We start from the raw sequence: 21088 nt of genomic DNA on the forward strand, positions 1-21088 counted from the left end.
AGGGTCGGAAACCTGGGGGCAATGGGCATTTCCCCCTCCAACAGGCACTTTACAAAAGTCTTGGCAAACACTTGACAAGCTGCTGTGCCTCCAGTGGTTGAGGGCTTAGCCACTCCGGTTTTGTGTCCTCTACGACCCCAAAAGCATTTAATATTTTCAAGAGAAATGGAGCTCAAAACCATCCTTCAATCCCTCACGTGGGGGACCGGCAGCAAGGCTCGCCCCGCTGCGGCAATCGTCCCCTTATCCCTTCCCGCTATTCCCAGTTGCCTGATTTTCCCCCGAGAAAGGCCTTTGGCAAAAAATTTAAATGAAAAGTAAAATCTGCTCCCAAAACCCACCGGCCCGAGATATTGCTGTTAGCTAAAACTCTTCTAATGACAAGACTTGAAAATTATTGGAATTGCTTGAAAATTTACATCCTTTGCTCCATCTTCCAGTTTCAGCTTCCTTGAGCTCATGTCCAAATGAAATGGGATCAAGAAACATTTCTCTTCCATTAATGGGAGATGAAAATACAGGGTCAGTTATTAATTAACAGAGCCATTAGCAATTTCCCATCTTTGCTGGTGGCACAGATGGGTTCCTGCTGCAGGGAGGGGGAGATGATCCCCCTTATTTCCGATAACGATTCCCAGAACAATCCAGAGATTGGGGACAACCACAGCAGTTGGAAAGAGTTTTTCCTTTGAGAAATATTGGTTTTGCTGTAGGAAATTTAAATATTTCATTGCTCTCCCCTTAGGGGGATTAAATTTTCCCCTCCTGCCCTGTGGGATCCCGGTTTCTTTTGGCTCCTCTGAAAATATGGCCCCAAAAGAGTCCGATATTGGAGTTTGGGGGTGTTCACACACGGTTTGGGGTGCTTGCATGCGTGCACACGCATGTGCACGCCGTCGGGACACCCACGCTCCCCCAGCACCTGGGCAGCCCCTTCTCCCTCACCATATCCCAGGCTCCTTCATTCGAAAACTCATCAACTGGAACGTTTTCCACCCAAATCTGCTTTTCAGCTGCATTTTTGCTGGCTTGGTTTTCCCTAGGAGTGTTATTGCCTTCTCCAGCTTTTTCAAGCCTTGGTTTGAAAACAAGAGCCGAGGGAGGAGGCGCATATTCCTGTGTTTGCCCAGCAGCGAGAATTAAAGCAGGTTTAATCCAGCGCATCGAGTCTTGATTTTCCAATTTCTCCTTATGGGAAACTGCCCTCACCCAGCTCCCGCCTTTTCCGAAACGACACCCACTGGTGAGCCGGACCTGGGCAAAAACAATAACATGCCACCCACTCTCCGCAGTTAAGCACCCTATATTTAAGGTTATTTAGGAAGCAGAGGCGCGTTCACGCCAATGGAAAGTGCTGGATTAAAAAAAGAAGCTCCTGTGTCATTGTGGACCATCTGGCTGGGAAGGGGGTGACTAATTGCACCGTACAACGCGACATCTAAAAATATAACGAAGCACGTTGAGAAAGGCCAAGCACTGAAGTTAAGTTTGTTGAACTTCAACTGCTCGACCATCCCGAGTCACCAGGGATGGAGCGTCAGCGCAAAATTTCATCACAAGTGACCCCAAACGTGATATTTTAATGTCGTTTGGGGCGATACGGTGCCTCACCCAGCACAGCTGCCTCAGCACGGCCGCTCGTGGAAGCCAGTGCTGCGCCACGGTTGCTTTGACTCTTGAGAAAAGCCATCTGTGCTTGCGATTTTTAAATTAAATTTACCGGACGTGCTCTCAAAGCAAGAAGAACCGGGCTGGTTTTCCTCCTTCCGGCAAATTCTGGATGGTTGTAACAATTTCATACCAAATAAATTTATGGCTCTTCTTGCTCCGACTCGCTTTCTGATCTGGCGTTTCCAGTAACGCAGCATGCTAGGAAGCATTATTTTCTTCCAGGCCCTATAGAAGAGCACAAAACACTATAAAACAATCCCACTGCCTAATTAATTTGAGGAGCCGGAGGAGGAAATTTGGAGCTGGAGATGCCAACGGGAAAGCTGCACCGTGATGTCAGAAAACCCACTTTGACCTTCAGCAAAATAAAATCCTGATTCTGCGCAGGGCAGACAGAAGTTCCGATATTCGCGCAAATGGAGGATCCAAGCTCGAAGCCGGGGCTCTAAAGAAAGAAGCTGGAGGATTTGTCTTGGAAAACGGTCCTTGGAGAAACGGCTTCGGCCACGCGAGGCAGGGTTTGGCCAGGGACCACGGTGCTGTCAACCCGTGCACATCAGTCCCTGCCTCGTCTGAAAGGACGAGATCCTCGAGACACGCAGATGTTTGTCAGCAGCTCCGCCGTGGCCACAGCAAATTCATAAACGCGGCTCCAATTCTGGGAAGAAACTTGAGTCATGACGTCAGACTATTATCCGCGCTGCTAAAGATGAGATGGTGGAGCTGGAGATCGCAGTTAGTGCTGATCCGTGGAAGCAGAGGAGAATCTGGCTAGCGATTTCAAGTTGCCTCAAACATGGGATGCCAAATCCATTTCAGATGCAACTTGAAAAACACAAAGGTCTGAGATGAGGGGGTTTTTAAAAAAGAAAAAAAGCTTATTTGGGGATTTGAAGCTAATCCGTGCTTTGTGCCTCAGTTTCCCCACCTCTGCGGGTGAATTCCTTTGCGAAACACGTGGACAGCAACTGATGGAGAGTGCTTTATAACAGTCGAACTACAGGTCACGTTAAGGAACAAATATAATCTTAATTCTGGTCGCCTGGATGGCAGCCTCACACGCAATTACTTGCTCCTATTATTCAGGGCAAGATCAAAACCTGGTTCGAGGGCAAACCGCAGGACCAGAAGCTGCATCCTCTGCATCCCCCAGTCACGCCCACCCACCGCTCCCAGAGCCGTTCATTCCAAAGACGTTTTCCCCAAGAGATTTAATAGAAAGACGGGACAGCACCACGCGTGTCGGTCACGTCCCTGCGCTGGGGGAGCCCCTTTCTGCTCCGCCGCTCTCTAAACACAGCCGGGAGAGCCGACCTCACACCGATGGGTGCTGATAAACCTCTTCCCACCTGTAGAGGGATCAATTAAAGTCCCATAACTCACTGAGCTGGAGCTGATGAGGTTTTAATAGGAGGGAGGAGAGCTCTCGGTTATGCCCTTCCCGGGAACACGCCTGGAAGGTGCAATCCGGTCCTTGTCATCACGTCGCCAGCCTCTCTCAAAAGGCCAAGTCAGGTTAAGTGACTGTGAAAACCTTCCGATTCTCCCACCCAACCTTTCCCGTTCTTGGATAAAGCCAATGTGACCTTTCAAACATCCCTATCTATTTATGGAAACTTCATTTCCACTCAGTTAAAGGTGAATTTTGAAAAAAATTCCATTTCCCATTGAGTTACAGCTCCCCTGCTCAGCCCCACACAGGTCCAGACCCCGGGACAGAAGCTGCTTTGATATCCACGAAGCTCGACAAGCCAAAACACATCCAGAGCCCTCAACCGGCCCGTCAAGCAGTGCATCAGGGACCAAGTTCGGACCAGGAGGATTGCCACCTGAGCTGGCCCCAGTCAAAGCCAGCGGCAGGATCTCATGAAGGTCCGGAGGCCGTCACGCTGGTCGAGATTGCAAATACATGGATTTCCGATCGTGAAGATGAGTCCTACTTCAAATGGGCTAAGACGTGCTTTAAATAGTCTGCTTGGCCCGCTGCATCCGATGGGAAAATCTCCTGGCAAATGTCACAAGCCTGAGCACCCTCGGAGGCGAGGACAGCGCCTTGCCCGAGCATACCGTCCTCCAGCATCCAGCCCGGCGTCCAGGACGTCTGCGAGGAGCGAAGGGGAAAAGCGGTCAGTGGGAACGGCAGAGGCAGCCTCTTTTCAAGCCCCCGGCTGTGTCTGCCACGCCGAAGCGCAGCCTCCAAAAGCAGACACCACGTTTTTGTGCCCGCGGAAAGGCTGGGCTAAGGGCTGCTCCCCCGTGCTGGAGTCTGAGGGGAGTTTGAGTCCCCATCCTCACCCACATCCACCGGAGGATCCTGTCTCCATGTGGCACCTGAGCATCCCCCATCACCCATCGCTTATCCCTCAGCAGCTACAGTCACTGTCCAAGCCAGAACATGAGAAAAGTGCTTTTGTAAGAAGCAAACTGGAGCGCATTTGTAATTTCCTTTCTGTGCCATTATCATTTAAGTGCTGATAAGGCACATTAGGGCTTTACCAGAGAGGTACCGCTTCTACTTCTTTCTTTCTTCTCCTTCTTCTTGAAAAGAAACTAGCTTCTAAATATAGCCCAGGCTGAAAATCAATAGCTTTCCCCAGGAATATGTAGCCACGGCAGCCGTGAAATAATTTTTAAGGGCCTCATTTGGGAGAAGGAATGAAAAGAAACGGGCTTGGCATTACAGGGATCCTCGCCGGTAAGTCCAGGGTTGGTGTCCCACCCGTAACACACACTGTGAAGGCTCACCAGGAGGACTGAGGGGCCAGAGTTTAGGATATCTTTAGAAATCATCCTTTTGGGGGTGTATAAATCAGAGAGAATAAAGGAAATATTTAAGAGCTCATTTAATTTGCAGATCCAAAGGAGGTCGAAACAGTTTTTCCCCCCTGAGACTGAATCGACTGCTTCAAGGGTTCCTCAAGGCCTCAGAAAGGATCATGGGAGGGACTTCTCCCAAAGCGCATCGGGTGCTGCTTGGCAGCCAGATCCCAGCGGCTTTTATGTACTTAATTCCCCTGGGAACCGGAGAATTAGGTGCCTAGAGACTTTTTCAGGCCATAACCCTAAACCTCCACTCTGCCACAGCTTCCCATGCATTACAGCAGGGCTGATGGAGAGGATGCTGAAGATTGACAGATGCCATTACGCTGGGAAGAGCACGCAAAAGTCACAGACAAAAACCCCCGTGAGCCTCACAATTTACCTTCACAGGTCCTCGGATCTCTACCGGGACTTTAGGCTCAGCAGGCAGAGCACTTTCACTGGGAGCATCTTCCCTCCGAAGGGCTTCTGGGGCTTCATAGAGGTCCAGAAGAGTCAGGAAGGAGTCCCCAACAACCGGGGTTGACGCCTCCAACTCCTGCGGGCTGCAGCAAGCTCCCACTTCTTTCTTGGGGGCTTTCACGGTAGGAAGCATCCTACAGGTCTTCAGCCACGTCTCTACATCCACCTTCTCGTTCCTCTCTGCCTTGTTGCTGCCAAAAGCTACGGCAAGAGCAGCTCCTCCAGTTCCAGCGCCGAAGACGCTGCCGTTCGCAGCGCTTGGTGCGTACTTGCCGTCGAAGCCGGGCAGCGTGTCGACAGCATGGGGCTGCACCAGGGGATGAGCAGAGCCCTCCGGGTCGGAGGCAGCAGACGCCGGGGCCTCTGAGCATTTCTGGTTGCTGTCCGGTGGCCTTTCCCCTTCCTCCATGACCATATCCTCCGTGCACTGGATCGGCAGCGACACGGGGATATCTTTGAAAGAAAGCAAGCCAGAGCCGTCACTCCCGGGACTTAACGGCATTTGTGTTTTGCCTTCCCATTGCCTCAATCTCCTTTTGCGATTGCAAAACAACTGGGCGCTACCTCCTCGCTGGCAAAGCTCGCCTGACCCCATCGCTCGATTAAATACGAGGCTGGACCAGCGAAGAAAGGGCATCTGAGGACAGCCAGAGAGGGCTGAGAGTCGGAGGGGTATTAGCTACCTTAGGAGACGTTGAGACATCGCTGCGTCCCCAAAAGCTGGGCTGATCCCAGTAACGGCTTTGGTTTAGGTCCTGTTTGGAGACATTTATTTGCGCGCCAGCCCCAGGAAGGACACACAGACGGCAGAGCTGCGGGGAAAGGAGGCGTGCACAGGGCTGGGGAGCACACGAGGCTGCTGGTCTCACACACATGGCAGCCGTTTGCCCAAGCCAATCCTTCCTGACCACAAAAAACACCCTTTAAGGTCAGGAACAATGTGCAAAACCCTGCGGGAGTGATGTGACTGCTTGGGGGGGCACAGACGAGCGCGTGGACCACAGCCGGGGGACTGGGAGGGAGATTATTCGGAAAACCAGGCAGGCTGCTGGAGAGGGCGAGAACATTTCCCCAGGTGGTTTCCAGGCTGTGGAGGCTCCACTGCCACCCCTGCTTCCCAAAAACGCTCCAGGCAATGCGTACCATCTGCCCCACGCTCCTTCCCCCTCTCCCCAGGGGTGAGACGTGTGAATAGCAGCGGTACGCCTGCGGCGGTTTTAACATGACCGTAAGCAGACACGCGCACACGTTACTCCGCGTTTGATGGAGAAGGCGAAGCCAAAAAGCCACAACAGCCAGCACGGGTTGCAGAGCACGTTTCTGCCTTAAACCAGCTTCACGTTACCCCCACTTTCCACAGCCAACTTCTTGACAAAGGTTCAAATTACACTTGTCAGCCCGGATCCGCAGTTTCAGTGCACCCTTCCCGGCCCCGCTGCTTACCGAGGATGGGTCCCTTCCTGGCAGTCAGCTTCTGAAGGAGCTTGCCCTGCTTGATGCACAGATCCTGCAGCCTGGCGACCTCCTCACAGAGCTGGAAGAATATTTCTTCCATCTCCATCGCACCTGATCAGGAGAAAAGCAAGAGGAAATGACCGGCTGGGTGTTATCCAAAGGCAGCGAGGAGCCGCCAAGGTTACCCCGAGCTGGTGGGATGGGGAGGACCGGGCTCGGTCGTGCTGCGGGATCCCTGGAGATCCCACATGCTCATGCGCGTAGGACTGCAAAGAAAGAAGCACTCCCAGTTCTCTTTCAATTTACACAGAAAAAAAAAACTGAAAAGGGAAGTGATTCTGTCCAACTCAGGGGATAACTGAACGGCCAAGTCGGGCTTTTCCACCCCTCAGCCCGCAGCTGCCGCAAGCTCAGCTCCAAACAACCAAAAAGTCCCACTTATTGAAAAATCTACCTGGAAAAAGTTGCATTTCCCTTTCACTCGGTACCAAGGAATCTCATTTTTGGTGCAACCGTGTGAGAGCAAACAAACTCCCAGCAACAAACCCGAACCCGAAGCGTGGGGGGCACAATTCCCCTTTCTTGAGATGTTCAGCCCCAAGCTGCCCCTTCTGCTCTCAGAAATACCCTGCAAATGAAAATCCAGCTCATGCCCACATGGTATGTGTTAACCAAATATTGTTACTATGAAGAAAAATCTCTCTGCATTGTGTTCAACACATTTCTCTTTGCTTTAACAGCTGTAATGTGGATTAGACTTTCCCGTTTTACCATACTGCACCAATTATTACCAGTCTGAAAGATAATAAATAAAACCAAAGCCTGGTGCAAATCTGCAAGCCATCTGCAAAGTATGTTTCAATTTGAAAGGTTCGCGCAATCTCGATTAGCATAAATATGCAAATCGGCTTTGCTTCCTGTCATATTTTCCAGGTTCGCTGCTGCTCAGCGCTGCAAATTTAAGCTCCGGCTCTGTAATTAGGGGCTCGGCTGATCGGTTTGATGGAGCCTCGTCTGACGCTCGGGGCAATGTGGATTCCCCGGTAAGGGCGAAGGGCAGAAATCCCGACCGGCCCGAAGGAAACGCACCCAGAGCAAGGAAAACTGCAGACGAAATGGTAAGGTTCGCTTCCAGTGCAGGGTATTTCTGCGCTTCTCACACCACAAACAAGCCGTGATGGTAACTACAACATATTTTCGGCTGTTTGGGTGCCACTGATTCTTAAAAACCAAGGATAAACATTTTGCACCCTCCAAAGCAGCTAATTCCGTAGCTAACATATCAAATTAAAGATTAAGAGGATATATTTTGTCTGAGAGTTATATTTAACTATGCCAATTAATTATTAAGAGGTGTGTGATTTGAAGCTGTCATTCCCAAGCAAGCCTGTATTGATTTTGTATGATCCCTGCTGGTTTTTTCAGTAGTTAGCTGCTTCTTCATTTCCCCCAAATTACTTTTGTGACACTAGGAGGATGGTGCACCAGGAGGTTTTAATCTCCTGCGTAACCTGAAAAGCATTTCACAAATTTCAATTAAAAGAAGCAATCTGAGAAGACAAAAATCCTGGGGAAATCAGATGCTCGGGGTTCACCGAGCGACTCAGAGGGGCAGGACTTGCCTTCAGCCGTGTTCTCCCTCGGTGCCGGGGAACGGGGCTGGTTTAATGCCGTGAAAAGCCCGTCCCCATCCCATCCCCTGCGACGCAGCCCGACGCGGACCCTGTGAAGCTAAAAAAGCTCCATTTTCCGCAGAAGCACACTTACTCTGGCGGGGGGCCCTCCTTTCCCCGGCCGGGCAGCCGCGGTGCGACATCAGGCTTGGCAAGTTGCAGCTAAAAAAAGTTCAGCAGTAGCAGCAAAGTTTGGGGTAGGGAATTTCCCCTTCAGTTTTTATGCTAAGAGCGAAACCTCTGCACAGCAACATGGCAGGAAACAAAGCAGCAGAGAATTACAGGCAGCCACCGCGCAAACCCAGGGTTTAAATTTAGCTCTGAAAAGCACAGGAGATGATTATGAAGGGCCAAGGGTGGCCTCACGGCGGGTGAGCGTTGGCTCCTCTCTGCACCACATTGGGTTAGGCAGGTGCCTTTTCTGTGACTTAGTTTCCCCCCACCTTTCTTTAGCGACTCGTTAGTGCTTTAACGTGGAGGCTGCTGGGTATTTGTGCGTCTGCGGTGCCCCAGAGCCCTGCCTGACTTATCCCCTGTAAGGCAGCTAATATTCAAGCTAATATCCCAATAATCCAAATTAATACTCACTCTGCCTCAGGTTAAATCCCCCAAATCCTCCGTACAGCACAGAAGCCAAGGTAAAATCCTCAGCTGGATGATTAAAACCTGCCCAGGGCTCGTCCCTGTGGGATCCTGGAGAAGCCGCCGGGGTTTTCCCCGTCACCCTCCTGCGCGTCTCGACCGTAGCCTCTCCTGGGGTGCATGGGGGGCTTGGGGGCTGCTCGCACCCTTCCTCGCAAGCGCAGGAATCCCCTGCTGAAGGGCTCGTACCTGTCACATCATCCCTGAAGGGGCTCTGAGCGGCTCTTTCACACCACCGATATCTCACCTGGCTTTTCCGGGGAGTTTTCATGGCGTGGCAAGCAGCTGCTGATCCTCAGGCCGAAGCTTCATGAAGATACCACCATCTAGTGTTAAAGACGGGTCTTGAGGAGACGGGAAACGGGGTGCTCGGAGCAGGGGGCTTGCCGTTTGGGGCTGCCGCCTTGTCGCGCGCTGGGGGGGGATCACGGCCCCATCCCCAAGCACGGGCTCGGGGCGCCGGTGGAGAGCAGCGAGCTGGTGCAATCGGCAGGTTGACGGGAAGATACACACTAATAAGGGATGACACAGAGGGATGGGAATAATTAGCAAGTTCCCGTGTTGGTAGTCTATTTATAGCAACCGGTGTGCTCACAAAAAATATTACCAGCAATTATTGCATCCTGGTAAAACTGACAGTAAATAAACTCCCAACCACAGGAAACCGCTGTCCCCAAGCCAGGAAGCTCAAGAGGCTCCGCAGCGCCCACGGGATAATTAATAAATAAGAATAGTAACAACAAACATGGCACGAGCTAAGGAACAAGCATGGGGAGGAAACGCACTCGCACTGTGCCGGTGCCTCTCTCCCCACCACCCAGCAGCCGGGCACTATAGGACCTGGCAGTATGGGACCTATAGCTCCCAGCACCCCCAGTGCCAGGCTTTTACTGGTCCCCAGCACACCTGGGGTCATGCCCCTATGGCCTCTACAGGCCCCTGTGGCTCCCAGCACCCCCAGTGCCAGGCCCTTGTAGCCCCTATGGCCTCTATAGGTCCCTGTGGCTCCCACCACCTGCAGCACCAGGCCCTTGTAGCCCCTATGGCCTCTATAGGTCCCTGTGGCTCCCAGCACCCCCAGTGCCAGGCCCTTGTAGCCCCTATGGCCTCTATATGTCCCTGCAGCTCCCAGCACCTCCCGCTAGGCCCCTCTAGCCCCTATGGCCTCTACAGGCCCCTGTGGCTCGCAGCACCCCCAGTGCCAGGCCCTTGTGGCCCCTGTAGGCCCCTGTCACCCCCTGCGCCCCCAGTGTCACGCCCCTATAGCCCCTATAGCCCCCTGCCACTCACGGTACCCCTCCGTGCCCAGCCCATACGGCTCCTATAGACCCCCGTCCCCGCCGGTAACCCGCTGTCAAGCCGCCGATTCCGCCTCTCCCCAGCCCGGGGAGGGAGGCGCATAGCCGGAGGTCGGCGCTAGGACCGCGGACGTCTCTCGCCTGTCTGTCGGCGCTAGGACCGCGGCAACACCGCCGCGTGCACCTGTACCCCGGGGCGGTGGCAGGTGGCGGCGGTGGCCCCGCCCTTCTCGCGCGCCGGCCCCGCCTCACCGGGACGGCACCTGCGGCTCCGCGCCCGCCGCTGCCGCCGTGGAGCCGGGTGAGCGGGGAGCGGGGGTGCTGCTGCCGCCGGGGCGGGCAGGGCAGGGCGTGCCGGTCCCGGTGTCCCGGAGTCCCGGTCTGGCTGCAGAGCCCGTGAGCACCGGGGAAGGAGCCGGTTCGGAGTCCCAGTACCGGGAGAAAAGGGGTTTGAGGGGTCCCGGTGTGGAGTCTTCTCTCTCCGGGGAAAGGGGAGCCGGAGGGTCCCGGTGCAGAGGCTGGTCCGGGGGTGCCGGTGTAGAGCTCGTTCGGGGAAGAGGTCTGGGAGTCTCGGTGGGGACCCCTCCTCCCCCGCGGTAACGGGGTCTGGGAGGGTCCGGTGCGGACACTTTCCCCCCCCCCCCGCCTAAGGGGGAAGGAGGGTCCGGGGGGTCCCGGTGCTGAGCTTCCCCAGGGGAGGGGCAGGGGCACCGGTGTGGACCCCCGGAAGGGTCTGGGGTCCCGGGACGGAGCCCCCCCAGGGATGGGGGACCCAGGACGGAGCCCCCCGGGGCAGCCCAGCGGGTCTCCGGGGCTGCGTGGCTCCGTGCACCGCGGTGAGCAGGATCCGGCCCCCTTTAACCCCCCCAGGGCACCCCGGCACCCACCGCCGGGGGGGGCAGAGCTGCCACCCAGCCCCTCTCCGGGGGTCCTGCCCCCCCCCCCAACACCGGGAGCGGGTCCGGGACCCCGAGGGCTCATCCCAACCGGGGCGAGGCCGGCGGCTCGATGGCGGGGGGCCCCGTGGGACCCCCCCTTCGTTCCGGGCAGCACCCACCTTCCCCTCGCACCCCCTGGATTCACCGGTTCCTAAAACCGGCGCCGTGCCGCGATGCTCCGGAGCCGAATACGGGAGCGGAGAGGAGCTCGCCCTCGGTGCAAAACCCACCCCAGCTATTTTATTTTTTTAATTTTTTTTTTTTTTTGGGGGGGGGGGGAGGGATTTTGGGGGGTTTTATTTTGCTTTTTGGTCCTTTCAGAGCCCCCGCGGGAGCTGCGTTGCCGCTGTTGTGCACCAGCCCCGAGTGCCACCCTGGGGTTCATTAGGATCGCAGGGCTAACGAGCGCGCTTCATTAATGTGGTCACAGCAACGTCGCAGGAAGGAGACTTCGAGAGACGCGGAGATAGTAGAAGCGAGGTTTTCCTCCCCAAAACGTGTTGCTTTTCGCTGCTCGACCTCCTTGCACGGCAGCGGCTTGTGCCGTGTGACGAAAGCATCGGGGCTCGGGGGCGCGAGCGGAGTGGGAGCATCTTTGCTCAGACGCGAGCAGAAATTGAGGTGGATTTGGGGTTGGTTTTTTTTTTTTTCCCCCTTAATTCTGCTTTCTTTTTACCCCTCCTGTGGAGCTGGTGCCACCCAGTCCCGCCACGACTTGGGAATGGGCGCCCTTGGCAGTGAAGCGTGGTCCGGCCGCCGGCTTTGATCCCCGCAGCGCTGAAAGCGGTGACCCCGGGGACCGCCTCGTCCCTCCTCCTTTACAAACCGAAGCTTCCTCGGCCTTGAAGTTGCTGGCAGGTGCCCTTCTCCGCTCCAGGGCCGCACCATTTCCAAGGCAATAAAAAGAAAAAGAAAAAAGAAAGAAAAGAAGCGAGGTGGGGGGGGGGGACGACCCCGAAGTGGAGGAGGAGGAGGAGGAGGAGGAGATGCTGGTGAATGGCTCCCGTGGAGCTTGTCCATGCTCCGGCGGCGGCGGCTCACAAAAAGCAACCGCGGGAGGGTTTGCTCACGGTGGGAAAGCTCGGCCGGTCGTGCTGCTTTCACCGGGTCCCGGCGAGGGATTTGCAGCTGGTGCTGAGCTCTCGGCGGCGTCGCACCGGACGCTGAACCTGCTGCTCCGATTCAGCCGAAACCAAAGCGCCACGGGGTCTTGCACGGGTTTTGCCTTCCCAGTGACGCTCCAGGCAGGAAAAATACCCGGGGAAAGGCTTTTTCCACGTGGCCAAAAATATTTTGGCAAATTTTGCGGCTTGATTTTTAGCTTCGTGGCGCTGGTCCTGGCGTGCACGAGGAGGTTGCGGTGCGGGGGGGGATGCTGCAGCAGCTGGCTTGGTCGCAGGAGAAACCGGTGGGGACGTCCTGCTCTCGCGGTGGCCGGGTCCAGCGCATCTCGCAGCGTTTTTCGAATCTCGTTTTTTCCTGGTGTTTCATTTTTAGTATGGATTTACGAGCTGGAAGGGCCATGGGGGGATTTTACAGGTCTTGTTTGCCCCCTTGCAGGGAGTGAACTTTATATTGAGATATAATTAATATTATACTAATATCAAAGGGATGCACGCGATGTGCATCCAGTCTGAATTAACCTGCGGGTGTTTCTCCTTCTCCCCAGGTTAGCGGAGCAGAGCGGAACACCATGAAGCACCCCGAGACCCCACGTCCCTGAAACTCCCGTTGCCGCAGGGAGAACCTTCCGGAAACCGCACAGAAAAAAAAAAAAATTTTAAAAAAAATTTAAAAAAATGAGGCTTTTCCGGAGACGCTACAGCCCCTTGAAGGTGGCTTTGGCAGGCGCCGTCTTCGTCATCTTCCTCTTCATCCTGCAGAAGGACGTGGGGAACAAGGACCCGAGCGAGGAACCCTGGCTGAAGAACATTGTCCAGGGGAAGGACCAAGTCCTCGACCTGATGCTAGGGGCGGTCAACAACATCCGAGACTCGATGCCGAAGCTGCAGATCGGAGCTCCGGTTCGGCAGGAGGAACCACCGCCCAGCGCTCGCTCCTGCCTGCCCGGCGTCTACACCGCGGCGGAGCTTCGGCCGCTGATGGAGAGACCCCCCCAAGACCCCGCCAGCCCCGGAGCCGACGGCAAAGCCTTCAAGAAGGATCGATGGACGCCGGAGGAGACGAAGGAGAAGGAGCGAGGTTACGAAAAGCATTGCTTCAACGCCTTCGCCAGCGACCGCATCTCCCTCCAGCGAGCGCTGGGACCCGACAGCCGCCCGCCAGAGTAAGAGCCGTCACCCAAAGAGCCCCACGGGTCTGTCTGCTCCCGGGGCGGGGGGGACACACAAGTTTAAGGGGGGGGGAAAGGCAGATCAGGAGCGGGATGTCCCTGAGTGTTGGCAGGGGATCGAATGGAGGGAGGGCTGAAAAAATACATATAATTTATTTCCCCCCCCCCCCCTAATTTTTGTCCTCTTGGGGTTGGTTTTTAAGAGCAGCGGGCGAAAGCTAGCGGCGGCTCTTTGTGTCTCTGCGTACCTGCTCGCGGCTGGGTGGCTCCGGCATCTCCCCCCCCCTTTCCCTCCTCTCCCTCTTTTATTTCAGCCGGCTCCAGCAGTCGGACTTTTTCTTTTCTTAGCCGAGTGGAACAACCTCAGACCCCGCTGGGGTTGAGGGGGGTGAAGGAAACGACGTAAACTCAAGAGATTTCCTCGCCTGCCCTCCAGCCGCGGGCGGCCGGATTAAAGCATGGCCCCCCCCAACCCCTGCCTGCTCCGGGGGAGGGTGGGGGGGTGGGCTGGGGAAGGCATGGGGAGGATTTTGGGGTGGAAAAAAAGACTTGAATAGGAGGTAGAAATCCAGTCCTGGCATGGAAACCGCTCCCCCCGCGCCGGCAGGCGATTATCCGTGCTTAGCAGGTGTAGCGGGGACAATGGGGGGGGACACCGGGGCCGGGCGGGCGGCAGGAATGTGATTCACTCGACCGGTAGAAATTAATTGAAATCAAAGCAGCGAAGAGCCGAGAGCCGCCAGGGCCAGGAGACGATCTCCTGCCGCGGGGTTTGGGGGGGATGAAGGGGGGGGGGGCTGTGTCCCCCATCTTGCTTAGACTGCTGCTTTTCTCTCTCGAAGGTGCATCGACCAGAAATTCAAGCGGTGCCCCCCCCTGCCCACCACCAGCGTCGTCATCGTCTTCCATAACGAAGCTTGGTCGACGCTGCTGCGGACGGTGTACAGCGTCCTGCACGCCTCCCCGGCCCTCCTGCTGAAGGAGATCATCTTGGTGGACGATGCCAGCACGGATGGTGGGTGGGAGCGGGATGCGGGGAGCCGTGGCGGGATGCGGGGAGATGCCGAGCATTTTTCCATCCCCGGGAGCAGCAGTTCTGAGCCGCTCGGAGGAGAAGCCGCTCGTGCCGAGTCTCCGACGCACCGGCAGCCCGGGATGCACCGGCAGTTCTTCCACGTGGTTTTGCATCCGCCCGGGAGCATCCTCAGGGATTTTTCCCTTCTCCAGCACCGCTGTTAATCCAGCCCTGGGGAAAAACCGGGCGCTACTCCCACATCCTGCAAACATCCCGTCCGCCAACCGGCCTGCCCACTAGGCTGCAATCCTCGTTAGCTACACCCAGAGCAAATTAACGATGTGGTTCAGCGTCAGGGCGCTGGAGAGGAGCGGACTTTGCCCTGGAGATAAATCCTCCCTTTCCACCCACGGCGTCTGCACGAGCGCCCAAGGAACAGAAACCCCGGGGCGGTGCAGGGCTTTATCGCCCGTGAACTTGGCTCCCGCTGCAGCGGGGACTTGGGGTCCCTTCCCAGGTCGGGTCTCCGGATATCCCAGTTCCCACCGGGCCATGCCCAGCTTTTGGCTTGGTTTATATGTGCCAAGGAAGGAGAGAAATCCCAGTTTCCCTGGGTGACACCTTATCCGCTGTCCCTTCCCTCGGTGACAGTTCATCCGCTCGGTCCCAGTGATGCTTTAACCGCAGGGCACAAGGCTTTCTCACCCCGTTGTTCCTCTAATCCCTCCTGGGTGGCCGGCTCTTTTGCAAAACTCACTTTCTTTAACCAAAACCACTGTTGGATTTGGAGGAAAGGAGGGTCCGTGTGTCCCCGGCTCTGAACCCGGGTGCAGGATGCGAGCGGCAGGGAGGGGATGGGGACAGCAGGGTGGGCTGGTGGGACACAGGGACTGGCGTCTGCCCCGCTCCGACGGAGCCGGTTGCTCTTTTTCCTCATCCCAGAGTACCTGAAGGATGAGCTGGATCGCTACGTGGAGCAGCTCCAGATCGTGCGAGTTGTGCGGCAGGAGGAGAGGAAAGGGCTGATCACGGCGCGGCTGCTGGGGGCCAGCGTGGCCAGCGGTGAGGTCCTGACCTTCCTGGATGCCCACTGTGAGTACCCACCACCTCCCGGGGGTCCCCAACGAGCTGCGGGGGAGCGAAGTTGTCTCCACTCGATGGCCAAACCCTTCCCCCGTGCCCCAGGCGAGTGTTTTCACGGCTGGCTGGAGCCCCTCTTATCCCGCATCGCCGAAGAGCCCACGGCCGTCGTAAGCCCTGACATCGCCACCATCGATCTCAACACCTTCGAGTTCTCCAAACCCGTCCAGAACGGCAAACAGCACAGCCGGGGCAACTTCGACTGGAGCCTGACTTTCGGCTGGGAGGTCGTCCCACCCCGGGAGAGGCAGCGGAGGAAGGATGAGACCTTCCCCATCAAGTAAGCTTTTGCGGGGAGGTATTTTTGGGGCTGGGGTGCTGGTAGCAAAGGTTGGATGAGCCCCAGGAATGGCATTTTTGGACCCAAAGGCTGCAAAATGAACCGGCTGAGCGTGCTTGGGGTGGCAAAGAGCTTGGTGCCCTGTGCTGGGAAACTGCCCCTTCCTCCGGTTGTTTTTGCTCTTTTTTCCAACAAATTTGGGGTTTTCCCTGTTGGTTTTGGTGCCTTCAGGTGGGTGACGCTGTCCCTTCCCGACAGAACTTCCCTTGTGGGATGCTTGGCTTGAGGGACCTCGGGTGGTTGGTGCCCGGGAGAGGATGCTCAGGCACGGTCAGAGCCGTGGGGCTGGCGGAGGAGAAGCCGCCCCTGGGGTTTGGTGAACATGGAGCCATAAAAGACCTTTTGCAAAACCACCTTTGAATTCCCTCCAGCCGTCTCTCTCCGCTCCTGCAAAGTCTCTCGTTCGGGTGGGCGCCTGCGCCGGCACGGGGGCCAGAAGATGTCACCTGCAGATCGGACTGCGCCAAACCCCCTGGTTTTACTTTCTTCTTTTCAGGCAGAGAAACCCTGAAGGGGTTTTCCTGCTGCACCTCTCCGCCTGTGCCCCACGATAAGCCGGGCGCTCCCACCGGGAGATATCGAACACCCTGCCTGGCCTCGTCCGCATCCCGTCCCCCGGCCGGCGGCAGGGCTGGCTTTGTGCAGAGGTCACCCAGGAGACGTCCCCGTCCCAATAAAGGTCCCTTTTACCACGAGCCGGCGATTTGGCTCCTGGCAGCGTCTCATCTCCGCTCGTCAGGAACGCAGCAGCTCAGCGAATCCTTTTTTTTTATTTTTTTTTTTTAATTTTCTTTTTTTTCCCCCCTTGAATAAAAGCAAGTTTCTGTTCCAGCCTCTTCTAAAGATCGGATGGAAAAGATTAGAGAAGCCGGCGGAGTGAATGGGGCGCCGGCCGCTGAGCTCTAATCTCCCCCCTTTTCTTGGCGATAGGTTTTCGGTAACAATATCCCCCTCTCGCTTTGAGTCGAGAGCCGGCGGCGAGGCCCCTCGGTGTCACGCTGCCGCCTCCGTCCCCTCCCGGCAGCTGGGTCTGGCCCCTCCGCCAAAGCCACCACATCTGGGGCACAGCTGGATGGGGCAGGGAGATGGGGGGGGGGACACACACAGCTGCAGAGCGCTCGCACCCGCCGTGAGGGCCGTGATGTCCCCAAAATTCAGATTTCTGCTTTTCTATTTTTATTGTAACCCTATTTTGCCCCCCTTCTCCCTTCCCCGTAGGTCCCCGACCTTCGCCGGTGGCCTCTTTGCCATCTCCAGGTCCTACTTCGAGCACATCGGTTCCTACGACGATCAGATGGAGATCTGGGGGGGTGAGAACGTGGAAATGTCCTTCAGGGTAAGGATGGGTCGGTGCCGTCTTCCAAGAGCCTCTTTGGGGCTGCTCCTTGTTGGGGGGCCGGACCCCCCAACGTCTCAGGCGTTGCCTCCCCGTAGGTCTGGCAGTGCGGGGGTCAAGTCGAGATCATCCCTTGCTCCGTCGTGGGTCACGTCTTCCGCTCCAAGAGCCCCCACACCTTCCCCAAGGGCACCCAGGTCATCTCCAGGAACCAGGTCCGCCTGGCTGAGGTCTGGATGGACGACTACAAGGAGATCTTCTACAGGAGGAACCAGCAAGCCGCGCAGATGGCCAGAGAGGTACTGGCCACACGGGGGGGGGGGGGGGCTTCCAGTTCTCTCAGGGGGGGCTGATCCTGCTGGGAGCTCAAGCCCGAGCAGAGGGAGGAGGGATGCTCAGCCTGGAGGTGGGAAAGAGAATGCGGGTGGAAAGATGTAGCCAAAAAGCTATTTTATTTTTTCTATTTGGCCATAACTTTTTCTAGTAAAAAAACCCGTCGACGTTTAAAATTGGTAAAATTTTTTTGTTACACCACCAAAACGTTGCGCTGCCATGCCAAAACATCCCAACCCTCTCGGTGAGCGGCCAGAGCCTGAGGGTACCTGCCAGGGACCGGGGATGTCTTGCAAGACCCCACCACTGGTCTCGGTCCTGGGCACGCCGTGACGGATGATGACAAAGCCGGGACGACCCCCCTCAGCTCTGAGCCCCGGCTTGGGAGGGTTGTTTTGGTTCTTTTTTTTTTTTTTTTTTTAATTTATTTTTTCCTTGCTGGCTTCGGAGGTTAGTTTAATTTTCTCACGTGACTTTGTCGATAGAAGACGTATGGTGACATTACAGACCGGCGCAAGCTGAGGGAGCAGCTCCGCTGCAAGAACTTCACCTGGTACCTCCAGACCGTCTACCCGGAGATGTTCGTTCCCGACCTGACTCCAACGTTTTACGGAGCGGTAAGTACGGGGGTGCCCAGAGCATCCCGCTGGGCTCAGTCCTCAGCTAGAAACAGCCCCAGCAGCAAAGTCCCCCAAAAGGTTGGGTTTAGGGGGTTTGGATTTAAACCGGCGCGCCAGAGGGTTTTGGTGCAGCCGTGTCCGTCGCCGTGTCCGTCACCGGCTGGCGGGGCCGGTCCAGGCTCTGGCTGATGGCGAAAGAGCTGGAATCCAGCAGAGCTGGTTTGGGGCAGGTTGCTGGGTGGGGGACCCGGCGCGGGGACGTGGCGTGGGGACGTGGCGTTGGGTTAAATCAGCCGAAAGAGCTGAAAGCTTCCGCGAGCACCGCGCCGGCATTGGCACGCGCGGGGGCGGATTTGGGAAAAAACCGAGCTGGGGACGGGCGGGATGCGGAGCGATGGCTCCGTCCCCGAGGATGGAGCTGCCAAAAAGAGGGGGAAAAAAAAAGGCAAAAAAAAAAAAAAGCCCCTTTCCTCTGAGCCGGGTGTTGGGCTCTGAGCCCGACCGTCCTCGGCCAGGGCGATGTGAAAGCGGCCGTCGGATGCGGCGAGAGCCGGGCACTGGCTCCTGTCCAGCTCTTCGTTCACTTTTGTTTCGCAAAACCTCATCCCGGGCGGCTCCCCCCTTTGACTCGGTGGAACGGAGGTGTTGGCACGGGCGTTCCTCACGTCCTGGAAAGGACAAGGGACCCGGACGCGGTGTCCAGTACGGGCGTTGTGTTTGTACAGCGATAATTAAGCGCCCTGCAAAGCACAAACCCGAGGCGGGTCCCTCTCCCAGGACCTCAAAGCCCAGCTCACCCCCCCATCCCTTTTTTTTTTTTTTTTCTTCCCCCCCCCCAGATAAAAAACGAGGGCACCAAGAGCTGCCTGGACGTCGGCGAGAACAACCACGGTGGGAAACCGCTCATCATGTACCCCTGCCACGGGATGGGGGGCAACCAGGTGGGCACCCATCAACACCCCCCCCCCCCAACCCACCCCGGGGTGACTTTCTTGGGGCGCAGCAGCGTGACGTCCCCTCTCTGGTCTCGCCCCCCAGTATTTCGAGTACACGAGCCAGCGGGAGCTGCGGCACAACATCGGGAAGGAGCTCTGCCTGCGGGCGGGCTCGGGCTCGGCCGAGCTGGGCGACTGCCAGTACCGGGGGAAGCCCGGGCGGGTGCCGGCCAGCGAGGAGTGGGACCTGGCACAGGTGAGGACATCCATCGCCACCCCGGGGGGCACTCCAGGGGACGGTGGCATCGTCCACGATGCTCCTCTGCCGCTTCCCCTCGGTCGCATCCTTTCTCCATCCCGCCGGCGTTGCTGAGCCAGTGCTGTCTTTATTTTTTTTTTGCGGCAGGGCCGGCTGATTAAAAACCCGGGCTCGGGTACGTGCCTGACGGCACGAGGGAAGCACCCGGCGATGGTTCCCTGCGACCCGGCAGACCCCCACCAGCTCTGGTCCTTCACCTAGGCGGGGAGCAGAGCGGCCCGAGCCCCCGGCCGTCCCCAGCCGCTCTCAGGAAACGAGAATCCAAAAAAAAAAACCACCTTCCCCCCCCACCCTTTCTTTTTTTTTTTTTTTTTTTAATTTAAGAAGTGAAAGCCTTAAATATGCTGCATTTCACGGTTGCCTTGAACTCAGTCCCGTGCCTTTGGAGCAGGGAAGCCCGGGGTGCTGAGCTCGGCCAGCGGTAGCCCACGGAGCCCGAAGCACGTGGGGACGCCGGAGGATGCTCGTTGGTACCCGCCGGCTGCTCGTCCTTCCCCTCCCCGGCTCCAGCCAGAGACTCCGAAAATTCCTATGGGGCATTGAAAAACGCGGCACGTGAAAGCCGGGTGGGAAAGTCCTTCCGGCGAGGAGGAGGATGGTGACAGGCCGTGCGGTTCATCCCGCGGGAGGGTGAACCGTGGCTTTTTTCGTGGCCGCGCGCGGGTGAGGGAATTCCCCCCCCCCCCGCCCCCCAGTACTGCCAGGATCGGACCCTCGCCCGCCGCGGCACCGCGAGCACCGTGCGTCGCTGCTGCCAGGATGGGAGGCGGGCTTGATTTGGGGCGGGGGGGGGGGGGGGAAGTTAGATTATTTTTATTATTATTATTATTATTATTGTTATACGATGATGGTTACTTGGTGCGATTCTGCTCGTGCTGATCTGGAGGAAGGTTTTTCCCGGACGGCGTAGCTCCAACGCACCGACCGTGGCATCCTCCCGGAGAGGCTCTTGCCAGCACCCGGGCAAAAAAAATCTCCTCTCTCCTCTGGTTTTGTTCAAGCCCGACTACTGTAGCTGCCGCTTTCGTGGCCGTTTCATTTATACGGGGGGGGTAAAACCCCTCCTGGAAGTGGCGCGGGGGTGGGAGAACCCGTTTTTGGATACGCGACCTCAAATAAAGAGATGATTTATTTTACAGACATCCCGTCTCCGGCGTCCTCCGAGCTCCCCCCACTCCTCTGATTTAATTTCCCTCCCTCCTCCTGCCCTGGAAACTCCCTTTTGCAGCCTTAAAGGGGGATTTAAAGCCACTTTTGCGATGAGGTGTCTAATTTGGGGGGGGTCCAGTTTGGGTTGGGGTATCCCTGTGCGGGGGCGGAGGCTTTGCTGCTGTCCCTCGCTGTGTTCCCTTCACTGATAAACCAAGTAAGTGATTATTTGGAGACCATGGTACCCACGAAATCTCGTGTTTTCCGCAGAGATAAGAGCAGAAAAGCAGCAGGTGGGTTTTTTCTTTCCTTATTTTATTTTTTTTTTTTTTTTTTTTTTTTGAACCGGGTGAACCAATAACCACCACTACCACAAACGCTGTTTTCCAGCAGCCGCTCCGTGAGCGTAGCGAAAACATCGCTGCTGCGGGTTCACCCCCCCCCCCCAAACCGGCCTCTATTTCTTTTTAAAAAGAGGGGGGAAAAAATAAAACTCTTTTGGCCAGAAATCAGGTTTTTATTACAAAACACGTTGGTGTTTCGTTGAACCTCAAGCTGCCCCGCGTAGGTCTCATCCAGTCCCTGCTCCCGTGCCGCCTGGCCTGGGCACGGTGGATTTTTTTTTTTTAATTTTTATTCTTTTTTTGGA

At 56.5% G+C, this 21088-nt stretch overlaps 2 protein-coding genes across 3 annotated transcripts; one reads left to right on the forward strand and one right to left on the reverse strand.

Moving 5' to 3' along the window:
* Positions 1-1290: 1290 nt before the first annotated feature.
* LOC129198159 (TRAF family member-associated NF-kappa-B activator-like) lies at positions 1291-8223 on the reverse strand. Its single transcript, XM_054807256.1, has 4 exons — positions 8176-8223; positions 6397-6519; positions 4874-5406; positions 1291-3772 (listed from the first exon to the last, which is right to left on the reverse strand). The coding sequence occupies exons 2-4, from the start codon at positions 6512-6514 to the stop codon at positions 3608-3610; spliced, it is 816 nt and encodes a 271-aa protein (XP_054663231.1). The 5' UTR covers positions 6515-6519; positions 8176-8223; the 3' UTR covers positions 1291-3607.
* Positions 7263-20423, forward strand: GALNT6 (polypeptide N-acetylgalactosaminyltransferase 6). 2 transcript variants are annotated; one of them, XM_054807253.1, is made up of 11 exons: positions 7263-7526; positions 12629-13246; positions 14095-14267; positions 15210-15359; positions 15453-15687; positions 16966-17083; positions 17182-17382; positions 17902-18033; positions 18876-18977; positions 19075-19227; positions 19378-20423. In XM_054807253.1, the coding sequence occupies exons 2-11, from the start codon at positions 12759-12761 to the stop codon at positions 19489-19491; spliced, it is 1866 nt and encodes a 621-aa protein (XP_054663228.1). In that variant the 5' UTR covers positions 7263-7526; positions 12629-12758; the 3' UTR covers positions 19492-20423. The 2 variants fall into 2 exon arrangements, with proteins under 2 accessions (XP_054663228.1, XP_054663229.1); XM_054807254.1 differs by lacking the exon at positions 7263-7526 and adding an exon at positions 10274-10322.
* Positions 20424-21088: the final 665 nt, after the last annotated feature.

The sequence above is a fragment of the Grus americana genome, chromosome 31, assembly GCF_028858705.1.
Source record: "Grus americana isolate bGruAme1 chromosome 31, bGruAme1.mat, whole genome shotgun sequence".
Taxonomy (NCBI): domain Eukaryota; kingdom Metazoa; phylum Chordata; class Aves; order Gruiformes; family Gruidae; genus Grus; species Grus americana.

Coding starts and splice junctions, on each gene's coding strand:
- LOC129198159 (XM_054807256.1), bottom strand. CDS start 6,514: ATGGAGATGGAAGAAATATTCTTCCAGCTCTGTGAGGAGGTCGCCAGG. Junction 5,407..6,396: donor CAGGAAGGGACCCATCCTCG/GTAAGCAGCGGG, acceptor TTTCTTTCAAAG/ATATCCCCGTGTCGCTGCCG. Junction 3,773..4,873: donor AGATCCGAGGACCTGTGAAG/GTAAATTGTGAG, acceptor CGCTCCTCGCAG/ACGTCCTGGACGCCGGGCTG.
- GALNT6 (XM_054807253.1), top strand. CDS start 12,759: ATGAGGCTTTTCCGGAGACGCTACAGCCCCTTGAAGGTGGCTTTGGCA. Junction 15,360..15,452: donor GACCTTCCTGGATGCCCACT/GTGAGTACCCAC, acceptor CCCGTGCCCCAG/GCGAGTGTTTTCACGGCTGG. Junction 17,084..17,181: donor ACGTGGAAATGTCCTTCAGG/GTAAGGATGGGT, acceptor GCCTCCCCGTAG/GTCTGGCAGTGCGGGGGTCA.